Source organism: Osmerus mordax, chromosome 3 (assembly GCF_038355195.1).
Source record: "Osmerus mordax isolate fOsmMor3 chromosome 3, fOsmMor3.pri, whole genome shotgun sequence".
NCBI classification, from domain to species: Eukaryota; Metazoa; Chordata; class Actinopteri; order Osmeriformes; family Osmeridae; genus Osmerus; species Osmerus mordax.
In genome coordinates, this window is record NC_090052.1 from 11516140 (window position 1) to 11542108 (window position 25969).

The 25969-nt window shown below is 41.5% G+C and overlaps 1 protein-coding gene across 1 annotated transcript in view; it reads right to left on the reverse strand.

The window, feature by feature from the left end:
• Positions 1-11132, reverse strand: part of cacna1ia (calcium voltage-gated channel subunit alpha1 Ia) — a 275083-nt gene extending 263951 nt beyond the window's left edge. The window contains exon 1 of the mRNA XM_067233031.1: positions 10894-11132. Coding sequence (XP_067089132.1) covers positions 10894-11132 — 239 coding nt within the window. The remainder of the gene's footprint in view (positions 1-10893) is intronic.
• Between the last annotated feature and the right edge of the window lie 14837 nt (positions 11133-25969).

The window sequence follows — 25969 nt, forward strand, 5'->3', positions numbered from 1 at the left end:
CAAAAAAATGACACATAATGACAAAAGGTGTTCACACACATGCACCTGCTGATAAAATGAGCAAATACGTTTTTTCTTCTCCATCTATCTCACCCATAGCTTGACATTCCGCCATTAGAAACCTCATCAGATCTCAATAACACTTCCTGTATCACACCACTATGTGTGTCTGTGTGGCTGGGGGTCCCAGGAGAGGTTCAGCAGGTGAGTATACAGACTCAGGGTCACTTGTAGCTACTCCTGTCTGTCCAAGACAACACAGGTGTTAATGGAGCCCAGCTTGAGAGAGAGGTGATAAGGAAGGAAGGAGGGAGAGTGAGGACGAGAGAGCGTGGAAGGGAGAGGAACAGCGTAGAGAAGGTGAAAGAGCATAGAGTTTAGGGATGGTGGTGTTTATTCACCTTAATTTAGACAGGGAGTGTTTCTGAAATCAATCTCTCTATTTAGCAGAACACAACATAGCACACACACAGGGGTACAAGAACAATTGATACAAAATACAAAGAGAGAGAGAGACAGAGAGAAAGAAAGAGAGAGAAAGAGAGCCACAGGTGCCTGCTGTAGTCACAGCAGTAGTTAGAGATAAGTATGTAAGCTGTGTGGCTATCCGTGACAGTCGCAGTAACAAGCTGTCAAAGACAGAGAGGATCATGGGCTGCAGAAGCCGGTCACTCTCCTAGCACACCCCGTGAGACAATCAGACGGCTCTGAGACAGAGGGTGAGGAAGAGGATGGATGGGAGATGGTGGAGAGACAGGCGAGGAGTTACAGAAGGATAGGTGTCTGAGCCAGACATCTATCATTATTATTCTAACCCAAAGAAGATATCTTATAAACTATTGAACCAATAAAGTATGTCCAATTCTATTAGACATCGTAAAGTTGTTAGTTGTCCAAGTTAATGTCAGTTGTTCCTTTTGACGTACAATCCAAATGATCTATTGTCCTTCTAAAATACTCTTTGAATACATCTTTGAAAACATAACGGGTTATAATTAAATCTTTTTGTCACTTTCAATAGGCAATCTCATCAAGCGCAACTTGAAGAGATCAAGTCTGAGAGCATTTTACCTCTCTATTTAAGTCTGTCACCTCTCCATATTAGTCTATTGAGCATCATGGATGAAGATGACCTATTTCCCCAGTAGGAGTGACATACTAGGTCGGTGTTGAGCCCTGTTTTTACAGAATGAAACATGCTTTGAAACAATGAAATACCTGTTTGTAGGTCATCAAATGACCCTGTATAGATAAACACTGTTTGTGTGACTGGACTCTTGACCTGAGATGGGCTAATTGCTCTTAGAAACCAACTTCAGACATGAGAAGACATCATCAACTTCTGTAAAGAGAATCTTAGCTTAGAAGGTTTCCTGATGTCAAACAAGCATACTGAATAGAATAGAAAAGGGTTCCCACCATGACCCAGAGTAGACTTGGAAAGCAATCATAAAGGCAACTCAGAACAATGTATGAAGTTTTTTTAAACATATTTTAATCTTATAGTCATTGACAGAGTTAGATCATGCATGAAGAGAATACTGATATAGGATGCAAGTGTTAGTTTCCAGACTAGAGTTATTTAATGCTTATTTTCTCTCATGCTATACAGCAGGGCTGCAAGTTTATTATATTTGTGAATGTGTATGGTGTATGTTATGTCTCTCTCTCATGTCTATTTAAGTGTGTGTGTTTTCAAGTGGGTGTCAGTTCCCCAACTCTCCACAGTGTCTGGGCATCAGGGGTTGGAATTGAATTATCTTCTTAGACCACCGACAATCCTGCTCACATTGACACCGAGATTGACGTAGAAGTGTGTTTGTGTGGCATAGTTATGAATCTATTGAAGGTGACTTGGCATGAGACGAGACATATCTAATCTCCAATCGCTCACAATCCCTGCAGTGAGATCTGTCCTATCTGTCGTGTCAATACAGACCCAGAGAAGAAGTCCGTTAGGCTAGCGGCAGACAACAGGGAATACGGTAGGACAACCATAAACACAAAGATGGGATAAGACATACGTACACACATACAGGCACACACACACAGGTTACCTATCTACAGGTCAAATACAGGTTAAAGCAGAGATGTCAGCTGTAATCTAATTCTCATTAACATCATCGCCAAAATCATCATCCCCATCACTTACAGTTTTTCTCAAATGCTAAAACACAAAAGCCAATCGTCTAAACTAAATGACCAGGGGACTCATTTACAAAACTGTGCATAGGATTCTTACTAAAAGTATACGTACGCCCAAAAGCCTAAAATGGCGTACGCCCCCAAAAAATCCGATTTATAAAACCGTGCGTACGCACACCTGTAAGCAATTTTCCCTTTATAAATCACAGACTACCCACAAGTGTGCGTACGTGAATCTGCATTTTACCTCGCCCTGAACTCGCCATTTTTAACCATAAATGGTCAATGCAAAGCACCTCATGAATGCTAATCCAGTATATTAATGACCCTGGCATGCGATTGTTCTTTACGGTGAATCATGGCGCATGACAACTTCTCAGACACTGTTAGCCTATTGGTGGAGGCCCGAAAACCACATTATTTGGTGGCCGGTGGATCACTAATAAAAAAAAACTGTGCGAGTGGCGTCAACTGATACCGCGAGTCGAGATACAATTTGAAAACAAAAGCGTTTTGTTATTGAATAGTTGTCTATTGAAGTCTGGACTGATAACAAGGACGTAGAGTGTAGCGATTGCGCAGGAGCTTAACGACTGTATTTCCAGTTTTTGACATATGATGATATATGCACAGTATTAAAGAAATATATTTAGTTATACAATGTGTTATGCAGTTTTCTAAAGGTAGGATATGTGATGTTATCCTCCTGTATTCCATGCAGTCGGGCTCGGGCATCTCTCCCTCCTGCATTCCCGTAGTGGACAATCTGATGGTGAGACATACAGCGCTGAATTTTGATTTAAAATTTGAGTTGGATTTTACAAGGTGTTTATGGAACAATTATCACTCAATACAAGCGCAAATAACACTGCTGGATTTATTCTTCATGATAATAATGAAATCGAGTGAAAAAAAACGTGTGAGGAAAACAAAATATATAATATTACGAGTAATCGTTCTTCCCACATTTACTTTCCGCAGTCTGACTACAGTACGGTCATCTGCATCGCCAATTCCATCTGTTTCCAAAAATGTGCGTAGGCCATCTTTGCGTACGCAAGCTTTATAAATGAGACCCCAGTTGTCTAAACACATTTACTAAATCTAGCCATCATTTTCCAATATCATAAACACATTTCACATGAAGACACAATTCACAAAACACAATCCTCCGTTCTCATAAATCTTAACACATTTTTCCTTGTTAAAACACAAGTTGCAAAAGAACTCTGCTCATATTCTCAAATGAAAGCTCATGTGATGCAAAATGCTTGCCACAGTCAGCAATATTTCAACACAATGAACACACCTGGCGTCATTCATTACACACAACGACTCAAAATTGAAGACACCTGTTGCTAATGCTGTGATCATGTACTCCATGTATAAAAGCAAGTTCAGAGTGCACAGTTTTCTGGAGATTCCAAACAAACACAATGGATGAAGGCAGAGTTAGGGGAAGAGGATTTCGAGTCAGAGGAGGGAGAAGAGCTGGCCATGGAAGAAGAGGAGGAGGCCAACAAGGGAGAGGAGGAGGCCAACAAGGGAGAGGAGAAGGTCCAGGAGGGAGAGGAGGAGGCCAACAAGGGAGAGGAGAAGGTCCAGGAGGGAGAACAAGACAACCTCGCACCATCATTACGGACGAGATGCGAGCAACAGTCATTGACCATATCATTGTCCATGGCATGACAATGGCTGAAGCAGGACTAAGAGTCCGTCCAAACCTGAGTAGGTTCACCGTGGCTACCATTATCAGGGCATTCAGACAACACAACAGGTATTGTACTCTATTGCTTTCTTTGTCACAATACAATTTTGCAAGCCTGTGAAAGTAGTCTATTGGTTTCAAATCAGTTGTTACTGTATTGTAAAACATGTCAATTGACAACACATGTTTCTTTCTTTAGAGTTGAAAGAATGCCACAGAGGTGGGAGGGTTGCCATATTTACAGTGGCACAAGAAACCCTCATTGTGGATATGGTTCGTGAGAACAACCTCATCAGACTCCGGGAGATCAGAGACAGTCATTGCCGATAATGTCAACTTTGAGAGCATTGATGATGTCAGCTTGGCCACAATAGACCGAGTTCTCCGGCGCCAAAAGATGCAGATGAAACAGGTCTATAGGGTTCCCTTTGAGCGCAACTCTGCGCGACACAAAGACCTCCGTTACGAGTATGTGCAAGTAAGTATACATCCATGTTCACAGTACAGTTAGTGGACATACTGTGTTGCTCAGTGGCCTACATGACTTCTGGACAATACTGTGCTACCTGATTGACTGTTCTGAACACCTGTGCATTTTCACAGAGGATATTACAGTTGGATGCGATGGCCAGACCTCATGAGTACCTCTTCCTGGATGAAGCTGGCTTCAACCTGCAGAAATGAAGGCAAAGACGCCGTAACATCATTGGCCAAAGAACCATCACTGAGGTTTCTGGCCAACGGGGGGGTAATATTACTCTTGGTGCGGCCATGGGTTTGGAGGGGCTTGTCCACCGGTATGCTGTCCTTGAGTCTTGCAACACCCAACGTCTCCTCACCTTCCTAGAGGAGCTAAAAGACATCCTCCTGGACCGCCAACAACACCATTCTGGGCCTGCACATCACATTTGTGATCATTTGGGACAATGTACGTTTCCACAGAACAAACCAAATCAGTGGTTCACCACCAACAGTAACCACTTTTTAAACGTCTGTCTGCCACCCTACTCCCCTTTCCTGAACCCTATAGAGGAGATGGAAGGTTTATGACAGACAACCATACTCTAGAGAGAACCTCCTAAGGGCAATGGAGCTGGTCTGTGTTGACATCCCAGTGGAGGCCTTCCAAGGATGGATGCGCCATTCCAGGGCGTTTTTCCCGTGGTGCCTGGCAAGAGACAATATAGCCTGTGATGTGGCCCGATGCAGCTCAGCGACATGATGCCGCACAGTGATTGTGGTGTGAATAAAGTAAAAAAAAAAAACTTCACACCCTGATCATGTTTTCAAGACTATTGTGTGAAATAGATTCTGTTTTTGCATTGAGTTGTGTTACAGTAATGTACATGCAGAATTTACTATAGATTTATACTCTTCATATGAAACTCACCAATCTAAATGCCTAATCCTCTGCAGAGATCTAAGAAGATCCATTACTGTAAAGTTTCTAAAAATATGCATTGGCAGTTATGAAACAAAGAACCTTCTCACAAATTGAGCCTTGTGTTTTCAATTGTTTTGCTGTAGTGTGTAGTGTTTACATTTTTGAAAGCTTCGAGCTGCTCTTTTGGTGTGAAAGTTTGAGTTTTGAAGTGAGAAGGTGTGGTTGTGTTTATGTAGCTTTAGAAAAGGGTGTTGTGTTTAGACATTGGGGAACATGGAGGAAACGTTTGTGAAATGTGTTTTAGCATTTGAGAAACTGTAATATGACCATCACCTACAATCGCACCAGTGGCGATGACTTAGAAAAGACAAGCAAAATATTGGCTTACCAACTATACAAACTCCTTGATTACTATAGTAAGTCCTCAGAAGAGCTACTAAGAACTACAAGTTCTGGGCCCCGTTCGTCGTAAGGGTTGAAGCTAAGTTAATCAATTGTCCCTTTAGCCCGTTAACATTAGCGAGACGAGTGAGAACAGCAAATATCGGTTCGTCAACGGCTGATCCGCATCCAAATCATGTGGTTAATTTCAATCAGGCTAAACTTATCAGGGAAATTGCACGTGCACGTCCTACTTCAAAAGGCAGGAAAGGTCGATCACCAAAACCGTTATTTTTTAACGGTATGATGGCGGAAAAGACGAAAGAGAGAGCGGTGATAGGCTATTGTCGCCATCCGAGCAAACTATTATAATGAGTCTCTAAGAAGACAATAAGCATATTATCATGGCTAAGTCAAACACCGCCACCGCTGCCAGAGCAAGACAAGCAGCTTGGCAAAAAATTGCCGATAAGCTAAATGCGAAAGTTTTGGGGAAATGTATAGGCTCATCTTAAGTGCCTCATTACCCCAATCAATCAGATCACATTTCTTTAAATGTGCCTGCTGGTATAGACTTAATGGAAATTAATAATCGAATGAGATCTTGCTAGCGAAAATAATGATCTCAACTCTTTCAGAATAAGTAGGCTAGATAAAAACAAGGCCAACGAGTATCTAAGTGATACGAATTCATAGACAATTATGAGGATATATGTAGGCTACTGCGCTTATATCATGTACTATATATGTGTATATGCATGTAGGCCTATGTGTAAATCCCTCTTTGATTTCATTGACTGGGACATGGCCAGGGAATATGATGAATTGATTCATCAGCTGGTTAAGCGCCAAGTACACTTTTCTTACAGCAACGCATGCTGCGGCTTTGCCAATGTTTTCTGCATCGCCTATACTGTATGAAAATGTAGCCTATAGCCTACCTGACGCAAAAAACCTGAAGGCTATGCAGTCTGAAGCACAGTTAAAGTGTCAAGTAGCTTTATTGTCAATTTCTTCACATGTCAAGACATAAAAAGGAATCGATATGACGTTTCCCACTCTCCCACAGTGAAACATATAAAAAGCACAGGCACAACAGATAAGACAAGACATTTCGTAAAACATAGCGTTACATATTCACATACAGCAGCATAAGCTCATAATAAAGCATAAAGCTTGCTGCGGCGTGTGATATATTTGCAATGTACGGCCCGAGAAGGTCTTGCAAATAAATGAGTCCTTGTCGGCTGAATCGATATCGCTCAAACAAGAACTCATCCGTGTGAAATAAAAGATCTTGGCAATCGCGAAGAACTCTATTGGTATGGAAAGCTAATCGAACTAAAATATAGCTCCTTGGTCAACTGGGTCTCTCAAAAAGGGAGCTGCCATGTTATTTTCCGGGGGTGTGGCAAGCTTATCCAGCTACACTTACGTTAGCCTGCTCTGGAGCAGGTTAGTGCTAATTGATATGTTACTATGGTGATTTATCGAAAGTTGCTTCCACGAACCAAAAAGAGGGGCGTTTTTTATCTTAGCCTGAAAATTAGCTCGCTAAACCGCTTAGCGAGCTACGACGAATACCCCCCTGAGCCTACCTCCAACAACAAGATGAAAACCTTATTGGTGGACCAAGGGGTAGCTCTAGAAAAGCATTTAACACTATGGAAGACAGAAGAACATGCAGTGCAATTATCACCAGGAGAAAAGATGGGGCAGATGGATGAAAAGGATGAGAGGGAGAGAGGAGGAGGTTCAGTAGAAGGTCTTCTCTGTTGTAGGCAGGAGTGGGAGAGCATCACCTGCTTTTTTATCTCCGCTATGGATGTGTGTTTGTGCATGTGTGTGCGTGCGTGTTATGAAGAGCCCCTCACAGCCAGTGAGCCCTGGACAGCACCAATTATTACTGCGTCCTAGGTCTACACACAGATGTACACACAGAAAACGGACGCAAACACAGACACAAATATGATGTACATCACGCTACCAACACACACTCATGCACACATTGCGTGAACAATCTACTGTACTTGTCTTGTTCTTGTGTAACAAACAACCTTTTTGACAGAACAGAAGCACTCCAAACACTCTTACTAAAGTCCTACACACACAGCACAGCCCCAGCCCACACATAGACACTCCAGATCACACAACACAAACACACACACACATGCATAGGTATTCTGGCATGAGTAAAAACCACTCCTGCTGTATAGACAGTACACCTCGGCTCCATTGTAGCATCTCTTCTCATTAAAACCAGCAGGGCATCAAGCCTGACTGTGTGTGTAAGTGTGTGTGTATGTGTGTGTGGTGGGGTTAAGGCCGATATATGCTTCTGCGTTTTTTGAAAAACACACATGGGAACGCCCTCGTCTCCGTGGAACGCCCTCTACGAGCTCTCCGTCAGCCCTAGGAGAGCCCCGGAGAGCTTGACGTGCACCTCCTGAATTTTCTAACTATCCGTCGTAATTTCGGAGAGCTACGGAGACCCCCTTGGCTGTGATTGGTCAGTATTAAGAACCGCTTGCGTCAGGGGCGGGGTTGCCGTGATAAACAGGACGAACAGAATCCTTTGACCGCCATTGCTGTAAGTTTTTACCATTCATATTTCAGCTAAACAGTACATGTAAATCAGCATCTGAATTAAAATGTGACGAGAAATGGGCAGTGTAGTTGCTGAAAATGTGCGTATTTTATTGATGAAACGGCTAATTTGTAAATTTGCTCCGACTTCTCGATAACCTAGGTAAATAAACACTCTACGACGACTTACAAAAAACCGTTGCACCACCTACTCTTCTGGTGGTGAATTGTTTTCAGCACCCACAGCCTACAGAGAACCATAAACAAAGTCTATCCGTCCGTATCCGTGCGCCCGCCCATCCGTAAACGGAGGGCCGAAATATGCTTCTGTGTATGCTTATGCTTCTGCGTTAGTTTGCGTGTGGGAGTCGGTGAGTGCGTGTGTGGTAGGGCATGTTTGAGTGTGTGTGTGTTTGTGGTCGGGAGAGTATTTGAGTGTGCGTGTGTGGTCGGGCACGTGTTTGTGTGTGCGTGTGTCTCTGTGTGTACTCAGACGCATGTTTTTGTATGTATGTTTTGTGTTGTAAGCATTGTGTGGTGTGACTGAGAAAGTAGTCAACACGTGTGAGAGTGTGCATTGTTGATTGCTAATAAAACCCTGATATGTCCACCCTACTGTGATACTGGCTAACACTGTCCATTTTTTTAAATCTTTGCTGTCAAATGTAAACATTCCAATCCACACCAGGCCCTAACAAATAAAATATATAAAAAAGTGTGTGTTTGTGTGTACACGTGCAGTGTTGGGGAGTAACGGATTACATGTACCGGCGTTACGTATTCAGAATACAAATTATCAGTAACTGTATTCCGTTACAGTTACAATTTAAATAGTTGGTATTTAGAATACAGTTACATTGTTGAAATCAATGGATTACATTATGATACTTATCTGTTTCACGAGTTTATTCACTTTCTAAATAAATTAAGGAAACTCCATGCATTTCCCTGAACTTCTATCTGGTGGTTTCTACACTTTACGAACACAACTACATCTATCGCTCCCATGTCATTGCCTCTCATTCTTTCCTTCTGCAATACTATTGGCTAAGCCAATGCATGGCCATCACATGCATGGGGGATGCAAACTCACATACCATGATTGGCCAAAGCATGCCTTTCATCCACTCTCAAGTAGTTCTTAAGAGACACGTACGAGGGTTCTCCTTACGAGCATGTTTGGGAAACGCACGTAAGAAATAACGATGGTTCGTTATTTTGCTAGTAGAGAACCCTCGTAACAACTAAGATCCATCGTTATCGGGAAACTCAGTTTAGTAAGCAGGATTTGATGGCCGCATTACTGCACTAAAATGCAATTCAATGTGGAAGTAATCCAAGTATTCCGAACACGTTACTCAGATTGAGTAACGTAACGGAATACGTTCCAAAATTAATTTTTGGGCATGTATTCTGTATTCTGTAACAAAATAAGTTTTGAAAGTATCCTTCCCAACACTGTACAGGTGTAGTGTGCATGTGTGTGTGTGTTGGTTTATAGTAGTGTGTGTCACAGTGAAATTTGATATGCCACATGCTCATGATGTACAGCCTCTACATTTCTCTGCACCTCTTCCCCTTACTCCAGATTGGTTCACATCTGAAGTGGGAGGGGTCTGCAGAGAAGCAGTGGCACACTCTACCAAAGATGTGTGTGTACATTTAGTGCGGCTGTGTGTGTGTGGGTGTGAGAAAATGTCCTTCTGGTTAGTTCACAGCAAACTCCAAACAACAAACCGCAACAACAACAAGCCCAACCTCCCCCATACCCAAGCCTCCCTGAACCCACACATCCCCAAACCCATCCCTCCCCTAAACCACACCTTCCAACCCGAAGCTGAGCTTATCTCTCCATGGTTAACGTGCTTACGCTCTGAGTGTAAGCTGCCTGCACCCCTTGGCCAATGGGATGCGACGGGAGCCCAGGCGATGTGAAATAAGATTTGGCTCTCTTTCTGTAGCCAGCAACAGAGAGAAAGAGAGAGTAGAAAGAGAGAGATGAAGAGGAGAGAGCGTGAGAGAGAGAGAGAGAGAGAGAGAGAGAGAGAGAGTGGCAGGACATTGGAACTTGTGCAAAATCCCTCCAAACCCCTTTACCCACATCAAAAGAAAAGGTTAAAGAACAGGGATGAGTGAGAAGAAAGGAGCTTAAGAGGGATGAGGAGTGAAGAGAGAGAATATGTGTGAAAGAGACAGAGAGAACATAGAAGACATAAAAGAGGATGCAAAGAGAACATAAGTTGTGCAAAACTGCCTGGTAAGAAGGTTAGATGGAGGGTTGATAAGGGAGGTTTTAAAGAAAAGTTGTGTATTATAGTTATGTTACTGTATCAGTAAATGGTTGGGTGATATCTATTCACTGGTGGCTTCCTAGCACACTTATAAAATATAGAAAACTCATGATGTGAGGATGATGAGGGCAGTTACAACTGGGCTTGGACAGAAAACATACAGAAGGATAGCCCTCCAGGAAGAGTGTTGGCCAGTCTAGGGGTTAGAGTTAGGGGTCAGATAGGGGTCTGGGCTTGGGTTAGGGTCAGACAGGGGTCTGGCTTAGGGTTAGACTAGGAGTAAGGTGTCAGAGTTAGGGGCTAGGATAATGGTTTAGGTCTGAGGGTTTAGGGGTTTGTGTCAAGTATGTATCAGCAGTAAAGGATAGGGTTAGGTGTGTTTCAGCATTTAAGGATATGGGCTGGAGACCATTCGAATGCACCAGCTGCGTGGACAGGTGGTCTGTTTGAGGCAGAAGAAGACCACAGGCGCCAGTTCTGGGAAGGGGACCACCAGGGTGCTGAAGTCACTTCTTGCATCGTCACCAGGCCCTGCCTTTTCAGCGATGTCATCAGCCTGCAGCGGACCGTAGTCCTCACAGAGCCCCACCCCTACTTGGGACAAGCCCGGTGGTACGGGACACTCCTCACTCGTCATGGTAACGCAGCAGATATCTGGGGAAGGGAAGCAGGGGGAAAACGGTGAGACAACATAAACATTTTCCATTTTCAAACAATAAATTACAAACAGTGGTTTAGTAGCAAATAAGACAGGCTCGTCAAGACTAATGTATCATATTTATTCATCGGTGGCTGCCTAGCACACTAAAGGAAAAAAAATATTGTGATTTCCTCATTTTAGTTTTTTTCATACAGAAAATTTAAGAAAGACACACACACACTCTGATCTCTACCCAGCTAAATCAATATCAACTTTTTCACTCCCATAATATCTCTCTGTATGGCTTGCTTACTCCAAAGGGAAACAAACGTAAACATTTATTCTTTTACATCCAAGAAAAGGAAGGAAAAAAAAGAGGATGGGGAGAAAAAGCACAGAAAAGGAATAATAAAAATAGTCAGAGATACCACCTTTTCTGCTTGCGAGTGCTTGTGAGTCATTGTGTGAAGCTAGCAGGGCTATGCTTGCGTAAGCCTACAGGCGGCAGCAGCCAAAGTTTAAGTGAATGTCTAACAACATATTGGGCCCCAGCAGTTCTCTCTGTTTTACCTCACAGCCCAGGAAGACAGCCAGGCAGAGGCAGGGTGCCAAACAAATGCTACAGTCTCTCTCTCACACCTTCACACACAGACTCTTACAATCCAAACATGCTTAAGATATAAATTGTAACCGGCTGAGAGAGAATAGATACATCTGTGGGTTCTATTGTCTTAGTGTGTGTGCGTGTAAATGTTGATTTGCTACCAGAGAAACAGGCATTGCTCTTCTATTATAATGAAACTAGAGAGGGTACAATTTCTGGGGAAATTGTGGGGTGTGCTTGCGTCAGTTGCAGATGGGTGCATTTTTTTTACTTAAATTGTGTAATATTTGGGTAATTTAAATAAGTATGTATACTTATTATTTATGAAGATTACATAGATTAAAAAGTTTACATTTGTTGCTGCTCATTTACACCTCTAAAATAAGAGTTTATAATGAAACAGTGTTCTCTTCTCACTTCCCTGAGATTCTTCTCATACCCTGCAAGAGGGGATGGTGAGCAAAACGTAGCACAGCTGCCAGCTGTAGGTATATGCAGGTAGCAACGCTAGTGCTAAATGTACCGGAGCTAGGTATGAATCTAGGAGCAATAACTATTTAGCTGGTCATGGAGCCCATGACGCCGGGTAAGTAGGGCTTGTGAAACTGCTCATCAAAAGAACGAAGGGCAACCCACTTGTCTAGTAGATTAAGACATGTCCGTAGGTAGCTAGTGTCGTGGGAGATTGATTATGGGGTGGCAAGGCAAACTAGAGAAGGTTACCCCAGGCTAGGTTCTGGGGCCTAAAATGGCTGACTCCTAACTGCGTAGGTGAAAATCACTGCGCAGTTGATAAACTCCGCTTGAAACTTCTCCAAACCAAAGAGAATGTCTGGTGGGGGACTTGAATTGGAAAAATTAAATGTGGGAAAGGAAATGATAGTCTGAAGAAAATAGGCTGTTATTGTACAACAGCCTATGGTGGGGTCGTTAGGCTCAAGAGGGCCTGTCAAGAAAGGAAGGGGGAGTAAGACTGGGGGTAGAGAATTGGAGAAAGGTTACCAAGAATTACGTCTCAAGGGACCAATGTCATTGCCAATAGTGATCGATTGTGCTGAACCAGGCCCGAATTAGGAGAGATAGAGAGAGAAGCAGAGTCTGTTATGATGGGATCCAAGGACATAGGACTGGGACATTGGAGGGGGAGTACGAGGAAGATGGGGGATTCAGCTGTTGAGAAGTTCATCAACATCCTCACTAGCCAAAGCAATATACGCAAGGTGGAAGGGGGTTGAGGAAGTTAGGTTACCAGAAAGTCCAGAACTTTCCAGTATAGTGCCGTCATTATTATGCAGGGCGGGGGATTATTATAATTTAGCCTATAAAACATGAGTTTTGGGGCATTGGTCTTTGTCTTTTTTGTATGTCTTGTGAATGCGCTATTGCCTTGCCGAAATAAACAATCAAACTGCCTTGAGCTGTTGAAAGGTATTTTGTCTTCGACTCCTTTTTCTACTACCTTCTACGGACGTCTTGATTTCCTACAACACTAGCGAAAAGTAGCCTCAACTTTCCTAGACTTTTAGCTACGGTACTAATGCTGAGGGCTCGCTGATATCGCTGTCTGTCTTACTAGAACTGCGTCGATGCTAACGTAAGTAGCATCGACATAAGCATAAGTACGATTTTGTGAGGTGTGCTTGTGGCTGATGCAAAAACTTTTTTTACAAGGCTATATCACCTCAAAACCTAGTTTAAACTAATATCAAATGTCCACACATTTGAGTTTGGACATTTGTTGTCAGACAAGAGTTTTCATAGGTGTACGTAAAAAATCCAAGACAATTTTACAGATGAGCCAATCAGAAACACCAGCATCAAACCCACAAACACACATACACACACACGGTCTCCCGGACACCTGACAACGTACCCAAAGGTTGACCCTATGGTAATCTCATGCTAAACTTTTGATAAAACTTGAGAGCCTTTTGTTAATGTCAACATAGCAAACACCCCTTAGGCAGAACTATACATGCAAGCACTGTATGGTGAATTAGGCCTACAACTACCGTATTTCTTTGAATAAACGCTGCAGCGTTTATTAAATAACGTTCATTTTTGGTGCGGCGTTTATTCGAGGGCGCCGTTTAATTAGTAAGAGAGATTTCGTGAATTGTAGCTGCAGTGCAGCCATAGAAAACTTAGTTGCTGGCATTGTGACAAATGGAACATGCAGCTAAAGACGCAGGTTTCATTTACTACCGCTGACCTCCTTGTCTATTCTTTGTTTGTCTGAGTGTGGCAACTCCCTTTCTCATTGGCTATCCATTAGGTGTCCGTTGGTCTGTCTCAAATACAAGTGTTCTACATTGTGTAAACATCTGAAGCAGCATGCCTAAACGTTCCTACACGTTAGCTTTCAAACAGAAAGCTGTGCAGAAAGTTATGTACATGTGTAATAAATACTGGGGTTGAATTTAACCAATTAAATAATTGTTTTCAGATTTTTTTGGTGCAGCGTTTATTCAAGGGCGGCGTTTATTACACAACGTTCATTTTTGGTGCGGCGTTTATTCTAGGACGGCGTTTATTCGAAGAAATACGGTATAACTTCTGTTATGAACTAAAGGTCTAAAGGACAATTTAACAGAGAACCAATATAATACATTATGATCAACATAACATAAGCAATTTATAATGTAGGAAACAGCAGACAAATGAAGGCTACATAATCATTTGCATGAATGTACCAGAGCTTTGGCAATTTGTTTAAAATAATGGGAAATTGCTTTTATGATGTGCATAAGTGAATAGAAAAGATTATGTGGAAGTTTAACAAGCACTCCAGAGATGACTGACAATTTCAGTTATTATCTGAGACATATATGTACCAAAGCCACTGACAAGAACTGTCATCACCAGCCGCATCACGGGCACTGCGCTACCTATCTATAGATCCAGGAATCTAATTGTGTGTGCCACCAATTTTATCATGGGCACTATGCACTCTCTATAGGTCAAGTCATCTGTATTTGTATGGTTCACTGACATCTTAATCACTGACTGCATCACTAGTAAAAAGCATAAAACATACATTTGTTTCAGCTTATTTACACTTAAAAATACAAAGAGTGAAAGTGTAGAATGAAACAGGGTTCTCTTATTTTCTTAGTGCAGGAGGTAGGCTAATGGTGATGATGGAGCCTCTCGTAGCCTAGCTGAAAGTTGCATCAAAACTGAGGAAAAAAAGGGCAATTCTGCCAAAATATTGTCCTTAACTACTTTACTGTGCAAATGTTTTAGACAGGTGTGAAAAAATAAAGTAAGAATGCTTTAAAAAATAGACATGTTAATTGATTATATTTATCAATTAACTAAATGCAAAGTGAGTGAACAGAAGAAAAATCAACATCAAATCCATATTTGGTGTGACCACCCTTTGCCTTCAAAACAGCATCTATTCTTCTAGGTAAACTTGCACAAAGTCAGGGATTTTGTAGGCATATAGTAGGTGTATGATTAAACAATTATACCAAACAGGTGCTAATAATCATAAATTCTATATGTAGGTTGAAACATAATCATTAACTGAAACAGAAACAGCTGTGTAAGAGGAACAGACAAACTCAGCTAACAAGGTGAGGTTGCTGAAGACAGTTTACTGTCCTGTCAAAAGTCATACAACATGGCAAGACTGAGCACAGCAACAAGACACACATATTGCATCAGCAAGGTCTCTCCCATGCGGAAATGTCAAGGTAGACAAAGTTTTCCATATATGCTGTCCAAGCTCATTTGAAGAAGCACAAAACGGGCAACCTTGAGGACTGTAGCGGTCGTCCAAGGAAACTTACTGCAGCAGCTGAAAGACACATCATGCTTACTTCCCTTCGCAATCGGAAGATGTCCAGCAGTGCCATCAGCTCAGAATTGGCAGGAAACAGTGGGACCCTTGAACACCCATCTACTGTCCGGAGAAGTCTGGTCAGAAGTGGCCTTCATGGAAGACTTGTGGCCAAAAAGCCATACCTCCGACGTGGAAACAAGGCCAAGCGACTCAACTATGCACGAAAACACAAGAACTGGGGTGCAGAAAAATGGCAGCAGGTGCTCTGGACTGACGAGTTAAAATTTAAAATATTTGGCTGTAGCAGAAAGCAGTTTGTTCACCGAAGGGCTGGACAGCGGTACACGAATGAGTGTCTGCAGGCAACAGTGAAGCATGGTGGAGATTCTTTGCAAGTTTGGGGCTGCATTTCTGCAAATGGAGTTGGGGATTTGTTCAGAATTAATGGTCTCCTCAATGCTGAGAAGTACAGGCATCATGCAATACCATCAGGGAGGCATCTGATTGGCCCAAAATGTATTCTGCAGCATGACAAAGACCCCAAACATACAGCGAAAGTCATTAAGAACCATCTTCAGCGTAAAGAAGAACAAGGAGTCCTGGAAGTGATGGTATGGCCCCCACAGAGCCCTGATCTCAACATCATCGAGTCTGTCTGGGATTACATGAAGAGAGAGAAGCAACTGAGGCTGCCTAAATCCACAGAAGAACTGTGGTTTGTTCTCCAAGATGTTTGGGCCAACCTACCTACCGAGTTCCTTCAAAAACTGTGCAAGTGAGACTACTGGGAGTTATTTTATGGTTATATGCCCAATCAACTTAAAAATACATAATACAGTTTAAAACATGTTTTGGTTGTTAGGCCAGGAGTTTCTGTAAAAACATGTATCTCCACTGTATCTCCATTAGTGCATGGGGGAACTGTCAGGGCCCTCTAGGCACTCAGAGAGGGCCTAATATATTCTACAAATATATATATTAAAAGTAATCTGTTCTAATTTTATTTTATCAATTCATAATTTGAAAGACATTGTTTCTGAAATAAACCCTTCAATCCTGCCTATTCAGATTGTGTTGGAATCAATCCCCTTTTGTCACCCTATCAGAATTTTGCTGCCTCCGTTGTTGGGAGGAAAATGCTATGCACCTCTGTGATTGGTGGTCCAGCTATGAATTTACAGAGAGACGATTAATAGCAATTCAATGAAAGACTCATTTCCATTGACAGTAAAATTGACCAATCATATCTTCCCTCTAAATGGGTGGTCTTTGTTATCGCTAACTTTATGACAAGTTCCGCCCGCTGTGGGGAACGCATCACAAGCTAATAAACTTGCTCACTTTAGCTTGTTTGTTCACTTCACAATGGAAGCCACGAGTAATGTCCGGCTGCTGCTGCCACTGTTTTGTAGCCCTAGCCTAGCCTATATGTTTTAGTGTTGCGCAGAATGCCCGGTTAATCTGTAGGCTAAATGTACCAACGCAACGTCATAATGCACAATTACCATAAATAGTGCCACAAGGGCTGGCTCAAATAGTGCGTAATGACCAACACAATTTCATGTAGGCTTAATACTGTGTGCGCGCTGTATCATGTTTTTTTCCGACGAATAATTGGGGTCAGAGGGCCAAGGTTTAAGAGTCACGGTTCGCTACTGCATTAGTGTTATCACAATACCAAAGATTTTACTTTGATACTGTAACCAAGTATAGAATCGCGGTCCTCGATACTGAAATGATTTAAATGAAATTGAGTAATAAAATAAAATATATACGACTGTCCGAACAAGAGAATGCTCCTGAAGAACTAGGCATTGTGTGTAATTGGTTCTAATTGGGATACATTACTGTAAATCACAGTAGGCTATTTCTCAGAGTGAGAAATGTGAGATATACAAGGTTTATATATTCACTAAAAATAATACACAGGCGTGGGCCGGTCTGCGTTTCAAAGTCCCGGGAAATTTTTTCAGTCCCAGTCCTGACCTGGTCCCAATACTAAACATCCAAAACATCCACCTTTAGACCTGCGAAAATCTACAATTTTTGTGTGGTCTTGTTGGGTGTGATTTGCCTTCGGCAAGGGCACAACCTTTGTTCTCTCACATATATATTTATTATTATTGTGAGAATGCTGATAAGCATTTCAAGTATTGTTCTTTGAATCTTTATTGGGTGTGCTTTGCCTTCGGCAAGGGCACAACCTTTGTTCTCTCACATATATATTATTATTATTTTTATTTCCTTTTGCCCCCCTAAAACTCAGTCAATATTTGGCCTACATAGACAACCTAGGTGTCAAAAGTTTCGTCTTGGTAGCGATTGAGTTGCTTGTATTTTTATTTACGTTCCGTTGCATGGTTTAGGCTCAAGTTGCTAAGTTAAGTTTTTGTGGCGAAAAGTGAAGCTAACGGTGGCTAATTTGCTAGCCACAGTCACTGACGTTACTAACATCACTACGTCACGAAAACACGCGTGACTACCTGTAGCAGAACATTCGTTTTGTATCTGTTATCTTGGGGGATAGCTAGGCTAACTATAACTTTACTGCAAGGCAGCTGCAGAAACGCCACAAGCAAAGAGGCCAGGGTGATAACCATTTACTCATTTTACTTTGTGATGTGAAACACAATTGTGAAATGTAACGTACAATATTAGCTGATATTATTAAGGAAGTAGGCCCACATCTACTTACAGAAACGGTAGTCTACTATTTCACTGAAGCATTAGCATCATGACATTAGCCTCTGTTGCCCGGGCAACACATACTACAGTGGTCTATGATGCATCTGTTTTCAATCGTTAAAATAAACTTTCCTCACAAATACATTTTCGTTGTAGGATTTATTATGACATTACATTACAAGTAAACGATTTGTTGGTGAAATTACCATTACCTGTGGTTTCAAACCAGTGTTGCTCACTGCAACGCTGTAGCCTAGACGAGGCACACTACAAAAACATCTACACAGCTGTTTAGGAAGTCAAACGGCGACAGAACATGTTTGGCACTCCCCTTACTTAAATAAAAAATCTTTCAATAGGTGAAACTATCTGACTACTAACCTGAACTTCATTGCCACAGCCTAAACTTTTTCAATCTGTTCATGAAAATAATTAATTTCAGCCTAAACCGTACAACGGAACGTTGAATCGAATTCAACCAACGCAATCGCTACCAAGACGAACACAGCAGTAGTCTAGTACTGTAGTAGTAGAATTTACGGGGCAGCTTCTACACACAGGGCTATATCGCATTTTGCGTTGTTACTCACAATGATCGCTACCAGTGATCTTTTTATGAATGAGCGATTTTCCACTACATAAATGTCAAGCTTATTTACGTTTTTGGGGGCATATTTTCAGTTAGCAGATGGTACTGTTTGAATTGCGATTCCATCTTCTACTGCCGGTAACGTCGTAGAATAATCTTGGGGTTCTTTATTAATGAATGAATGCAATATGAGTAGGCTAAATGCCTGAAAATATCACGAGAAGGGAAAACTTAAAAAGACGTTTAAGTCATAGAGATTAGGTAAATTTTTACACCGGTCTACCAAATTTATTCGTTTTGATTCAGCTATGAGGCTGCCTCTTGCAGGGGAAATAAGAAGACATCATATTTCATTCTACACTTCACTCGTATTTTGAGGTGTAAATGAGCAGCAAAAAAAAAGATGCTTTTAAAGCTATGTAATATTTATAAATAATAAGTATGCATTTTTATATAAAATATACAGAAATATCAGTTGTAAAAATGTCATTCAAAAATGGACCCCTGTGCAACCGACCCAAGCAAGCACACCCTACAATTTCTCCAGAAATTGTATCCTCTCTAGTTGGGTGTGCTTTGCCTTCGGCAAGGGCACAACCTTTGTTCTCTCACATATATATTATTATTTTTATTCTTTTTGCCCCCCTAAAACTCAGTCATTATTTGGCTTACATAGACAACCTAGGTGTCAAAAGTTTCGTCTTGGTAGCGATTGAGTTGCTTCAATTGGGATTTACGTTCCGTTGCATGGTTTAAGTGGAAATTAAGTTTTTGTGCCGAAAAATGAAGCTAACGGTAGCTAACTTGCTAGCCACAGTCAATGACGCTACTTACGTCACTAACGTCACGAAAACTCGCGTGACTACCTCTAGCAGAACATTAGTTTAGCAGCTCGTTAACTTCTGGGAGATAGCTAAGCTAACTGCTTTACTGCAAGGCAGCTGCAGAAACGCCACAAACAAATAGGCCAGGGTGATAACTATTTACTAATTTTACTTTGTGATATGACACACAATTGTGACGTGTAATGTACAATATAAGCTGATTTTATTAAGGAAGGACATCTACTTTCGGAAACAGTAGTCTACTGTGTCACTGAAGTATTAGCATCATGACATTAGCCTCTGTTGCCCGGGCAACACATACTACAGTGGTCTATGATGCATCTGTTTTCAATCGTTAAAATAAACATTCCTCACAAATACATTTGTTGTAGGATTTATTATGACATTAGATTACAAGTAAACGATTTGTGGGTGAAATTATCATTACCTGTGGTTTCAATCCAGTGTATCACTGCAACGCTGTAGCCTACGCGAGACACTACAAAAACATCTACACAGCTGTTTAGGAAGTCAAACGGCGACAGAACATGTTCGGCACTCCCGTTACTTAAATCAAAAGTCTATCTAACTACTAACCTGAACTTCATTGCCACAGCCTAAACTTTGTCAATCTGTTCATGAAAATAATTAATTTCAGCCTAAACCATACAACAGAACGTTAAATCCAATTCAACCAACGCAATCGCTACCAAGACGAACACAGCAGTAGTCTAGTACTGTACTGTAGTAGTACAATTTACCGGGGCAGCTTCTCCACACAGGGCTATATCGCATTTTGCGTTGTTACTGACAATGATCGCTACCAGCGAGCTTTTTATGAATGAGCGATTTTCCACTAAATAAATGTCAAGCTTATTTACGTTTTTGGGGGCATATTTTCAGTTAGCAGATGGTACTGTTTGAATCGCGATTCCATCTTCTACTGCCGGTAACGTCGTAGAATAATCTTCAAAGGGGGTTCTTTATTAATGAATGAATGCAATGAGTAGGCTAAATGCATGAAAATATCACGAGAAGGGAAAAACTTAAAAGGACGTTTAAGTCATAGAGATTAGGGCAATTTTTACACCGGTCTGCCAAATGTATTCGTTTTTATTCAACGATGAGGCTGCCTCTTGCAGGGGAAATGAGAAGACATCTATTTCATTCTACACTTCACTCGTATTTTCAGTTGTTAATGAGCAGCAAAAAAAAATGCTTTTAAATCTATGTTATCTTTATAAATAATAAGTATGCATTTTTATATGAAATACAGAAATATCAGTTGTAAAAATGTCATTCAAAAACGGACCCCTGTGCAACCGACGCAAGCAAGCACACCCTACAATTTCCCCAGAAATTGTACCCTCTCTAATTATTATTTAAATTTTTTCTCAAGACCAACTGCACGGGTTTTAATGACAACACAGCTATTTCACGATTGGCCAGACTCACACACGACAACTTTGACGTCTGTTTTGTATTTATTCTGACACCTTCAGTTTCGCCAATGCTCAAATCCAGACGAAACAGTACAATGGAATTAAATATTTTCCTTTATTGACAGACTAATGTCTTGTTAGTGATTGAATGGTAATGCAAGCTAGCTAAAAACAATGTTAGTTAGCTTGGCTAAAGTAGTTTTCATAGCAACAGAAATCAACAAATCAGATTAATTGAACTTTATTCAGAAAGGGGGGGTGGAGGGAACAAGTGTAAGGTACAGTAAAAGTGAAATGGAACGCGTCTTTCTGCCATGAAGCTGCGTGCGCATCCTCATTGTTTGTAAATACAGAACCCCATCTATATGTAAAGATAACATCTAAGCTAACAATTTGCCAAATCTGACTGCAGCTTTGTATACCATATCTACTGTGTTACGGTTGTTTGAGTTAAACAACTTGCTAAATGAACTAGAGAGGGTACAATTTCTGGGGAATTTGTAGGGTGTGCTTGCTTGCGTCGGTTGCACAGGGGTCCGTTTTTGAATGAAATTTTTACAACTGATTTCTGTATATTTTATATGAAAATGCATACTTATTATTTATAAAGATTAAATGGATTTAAAAGCATTTTTTTTGCTGCTCATTTACAACTGAAAATACGAGTGAAGTGTAGAATGAAATAGATGTCTTCTCATTTCCCCTGCAAGAGGCAGCCTCATCGTTGAATCAAAACGAATAAATTTGGCAGACCGGTGTAAAAATGGACCTAATCTCTATGACTTAAACGTCATTTTAAGTTTTTCCCTTCTCGTGATATTTTCAGGCATGTAGCCTACTCATTGCATTCATAAAGAACCCCCTTTGAAGATTATTCTACGACGTTACCCGGCAGTAGAAGATGGAATCGCGATTCAGACAGTCCCATCTGCTAACTGAAAATATGCCCCCCAAAACGTAAATAAGCTTGACATTTATTTAGTGGAAAATCGCTCATTCATAAAAAGCTCACTGGTAGCGATCATTGTCAGTAACAACGCAAAATTTGATATAGCCCTGTGTGGAGAAGCTGCCCCGGTAAATTGTACTACTGCGGTACAGTACTACTAGACTACTGCTGTGTTCGTCTTGGTAGCGATTGCGTTGGTTGAATTGGATTTAACGTTCCGTTGTACGGTTTAGGCTGAAATTAATTATTTTCATGAACAGATTGACAACGTTTAGGCTGTGGCAATGAAGTTCAGGTTAGTAGTTAGATAGACTTTTGATTTAAATAAGGGGAGTGCCAAACATGTTCTGTCGCCGTTTGACTTCCTACAGCTGTGTAGATGTTTTTGTAGTGTCTCGCGTAGGCTACAGCGTTGCAGTGAGCAACACTGGTTTGAAACCACAGGTAATGATAATTTCACCCACAAATCGTTTACTTGTAATGTAATGTCATAATAAATCCTACAACGAAAATGTATTTGTGAGGAATGTTTATTTTAAAGATTGAAAACAGATGCATCATAGACCACTGTAGTATGTGTTGCCCGGGCAACAGAGGCTAATGTCATGATGCTAATGCTTCAGTGAAATAGTTGACTACCGTTTCCAAAAGTAGATGTGGGCCTACTTCCTTAATAATATCAGCTAATATTGTACATTACATTTCATAATTGTGTTTCACATCACAAAGTAAAATGAGTAAATAGTTATCACCCTGGCCTCTTTGCTTGTGGCGTTCCTGCAGCTGCCTTGCAGTAAAGCTATAGTTAGCCTAGCTATCCCCCAAGTTAACAGATGTGAAACGAATGTTCTGCTACAGGTAGTCACGCGTGTTTTCGTGACGTAGTGACTTTAGTAACGTCAGTGACTGTGGCTAGCAAATTAGCCACCGTTAGCTTCACTTTTCACCACAAAAACGCAATTTCTACTTAAACCATGCAACGGAACGTAAATAAAAATACAACCAACGCAATCGCTACCAAGACGAACCTTTTGACACCGCCGTTGTGTATGTAGTCCAAATATTGACTGATCCTTAGGGGGGCGAAAATAAATAATAAAAATAATAAATATATATGTGAGAGAACAAAGGTCGTGCTCTCGCCGAAGGCTTGAGCACACCCAATTAAATGTGTGATAAATGTCAAATCCAACTATAAATGTATAAAAGAGAGTTCCAGTCAAAAAAATTAATAAATAAACCTAGATATTTAAAAAGCTACCTTTGCCCTAACTGACATGCACCAACTCAGAGTTTCAACATCCATTTACACATTTAGTCTCTACTTTTTACTCCACCATTAATGCATATTTTTTACTCTACCAGTAACGCATGACTATGTTTAACTTAATGTCTGCACCTCTCTGTCACCAACTGTCTCAGGAGTGGGGGGTGGCTTCATATCCAACAAATTACACCCCTGAACTTTTAAAACAGATCTAATGGCCTACTACAATTGTAAATATCCTATGGCTTCTTCTCCAATTGGGCCTCTACACTGCCATCTAATATTTTCTGCCCATTCTGCACAGTTTTAAGGGACTTTCCACACCAGCACCCTTTGCCCAGTTCCTCTATTCTTCCCTACTACATGTGTTTTCCAACTCCAGTTACAATCAACCCTGGGTTATAGCCCTTTACCATTGCATGGTGCCATTCATTATTTACAGATCACACCCATCAAGTCAAACTGAATAGTAACTGGTCCAACTCCATGTCCAAGTCCATGGTATCTGTGGAGGAATATATAACTTTCGTGTAGGCCCAGCAGTTTGCAGACATACAACACAGATGAGACTCAGGAGAGTGAATTAAGGCCGATATATGCTTCTCCGTTTTCCAAAAAACGGACACATGGGAACGCCCTCCTCTACGGGGAACGCCCTCAGAGAGCCCCGGAGAGCTCGACGTGTACCTCCTGAATTTTCTAACTATCCGTCGTAATTTCGGATAGTTACGGATACTCCCTTGGCTGTGATTGGTCAGTATTAAGAACCGCTTGCGTCAGGGGCGGGGTTGCCGTGATAAACAGGACAAACAGAATCCTTTGACCGCCATTGCTGTAAGTTATTACAATTCATATTTCAGCTAAACAGTACATGTAAATCAGCATCTGAATTAAAATGTGACGAGAAATGGGCAGTGTAGTTGCTGAAAATGTGCGTATTTTATTGATGAAACGGCTAATTTGTAAATTTGCTCCAACTTCTTGATAACCTAGGTAAATAAACACTGGACGACGACTTACAAAAAACCGTTGCACCACCTACTCTTCTGGCGGTGAATTGTTTTCAGCACCCACAGCCTACGGAGAACCATAAATGCAGTCTATCCGTCCGTATCCGTACGTATCCGTAAGCCCGCCCATCCGTAAACTGAGTCGGAGAAGCTTATTGCGGCCTTTAGAGATAATGGTAGTGGGAGGGTGTTGCACTTTTCTGTTTCTCTTTTTCGCCACTCCTATGAAACATTTCTGGAGCGCCACTGCTTTTGCCTGTTAGTGTTTGTAATGCTGGGAAGAAAACTATATGACAACAATAGTGTTTAATGTAACTGGCCTTTCTAACAGTACAAATGGCCCCAGCTTGGCCACCCATGGTCTACAACATCCTCTAGTTGCAAATCAAATCAAAAGCCTTTTCATAAGGCCCAGTGGCGGACTCACGCTGTCTGAGGCCGTCAAATGTCAGCACTCAAGGAATGCCTCTTGTCCGATGAAAGTAGACCTACTTGGTTGTATGTGGACAAAGCCGCCCTCCTAAGTGCATTCACTCTTATTTCCATAGCTATTGTGGTCTCAAACTAGCATAACTACATATGTGGCTTGCACATACAAACCGTAAGTTAATTGGAGTCATGGTTCAAAAGAAGATATTAGCACGTTTTTCTAAATGTTCACCGTACATGGCAGAATGTATGGGTCAACACTGTATGGTTTCCCATGATAAATAAGGCATGTATAGTCCGACATTTTAGACTGATGGAGTGGAAATGAGAATTTGAGAACTTTTTACCATTTGTAGCGGGGTATACACGTTTAAGATTAGCAATACTTAATTTATAATAAAGTATATAGTTCTTGGGGGCACCACCTCTTAGTTGTTAAAGGGACAGAGGAAACCTTATTTAACCTTATTGAATAATAGCCTTCGTAATAATCAGTCTAATCTTACGTAGTGAATTCTATGAAAGTAGAGCAGATCAGATAACGTGAGAGATACGAGTATTATACACAATGATTTATTTAGGAAAATATAATTATAATGAACAAATACCAGATAAGTTATGGGTTAGTTTGGCTAGAGTAGTACAGTAGGCTTAGATTCTAATGGGGGCGAGCTACACAATGGCTGTGTAGAGCGCGTGGGGAGGGGGAAGGGAGAGAGAGAGAGAGAGAGGTAGAGAGGAAGAGGTAGGCCTCTAGCAACAATGGACGCTCAGTGGTAACTGGCCTAACAATGGGTAGGCTAAATCATTTGTAAAATACGATCAAACATCAACAATTAAATCACAACATGCCAATATGTCAGGCCCTCGCCAGCTCTCCACTGGTGTCCCACAGGGCTCCGTCCTTGGACCCCTCCTCTTCTCTCTGTACACCACCTCACTTGGACCAATCATCACCTCCCATGGCTTCTCCTACCACTGCTACGCTGACGACATGCAGCTGTACCTGTCGTTCCCCCCGACCGATCCGGGGATCTCAGCCTTACACCCCCACCCGTCACCTACGGTCTTCTTCAGACAACCGCCTGGTGGTCCCACCGCTCAAGACCGCCCGGTCCCAACACAAGCTCTTCTCCTGTCTGGCCCCCCAGTGGTGGAATCAACTCCCCACCTCCATCAGAGACACTGACTGTCTCTCCACCTTCAAGAAAAGGCTCAAGACGCACTTGTTCCAGGAGTACAACG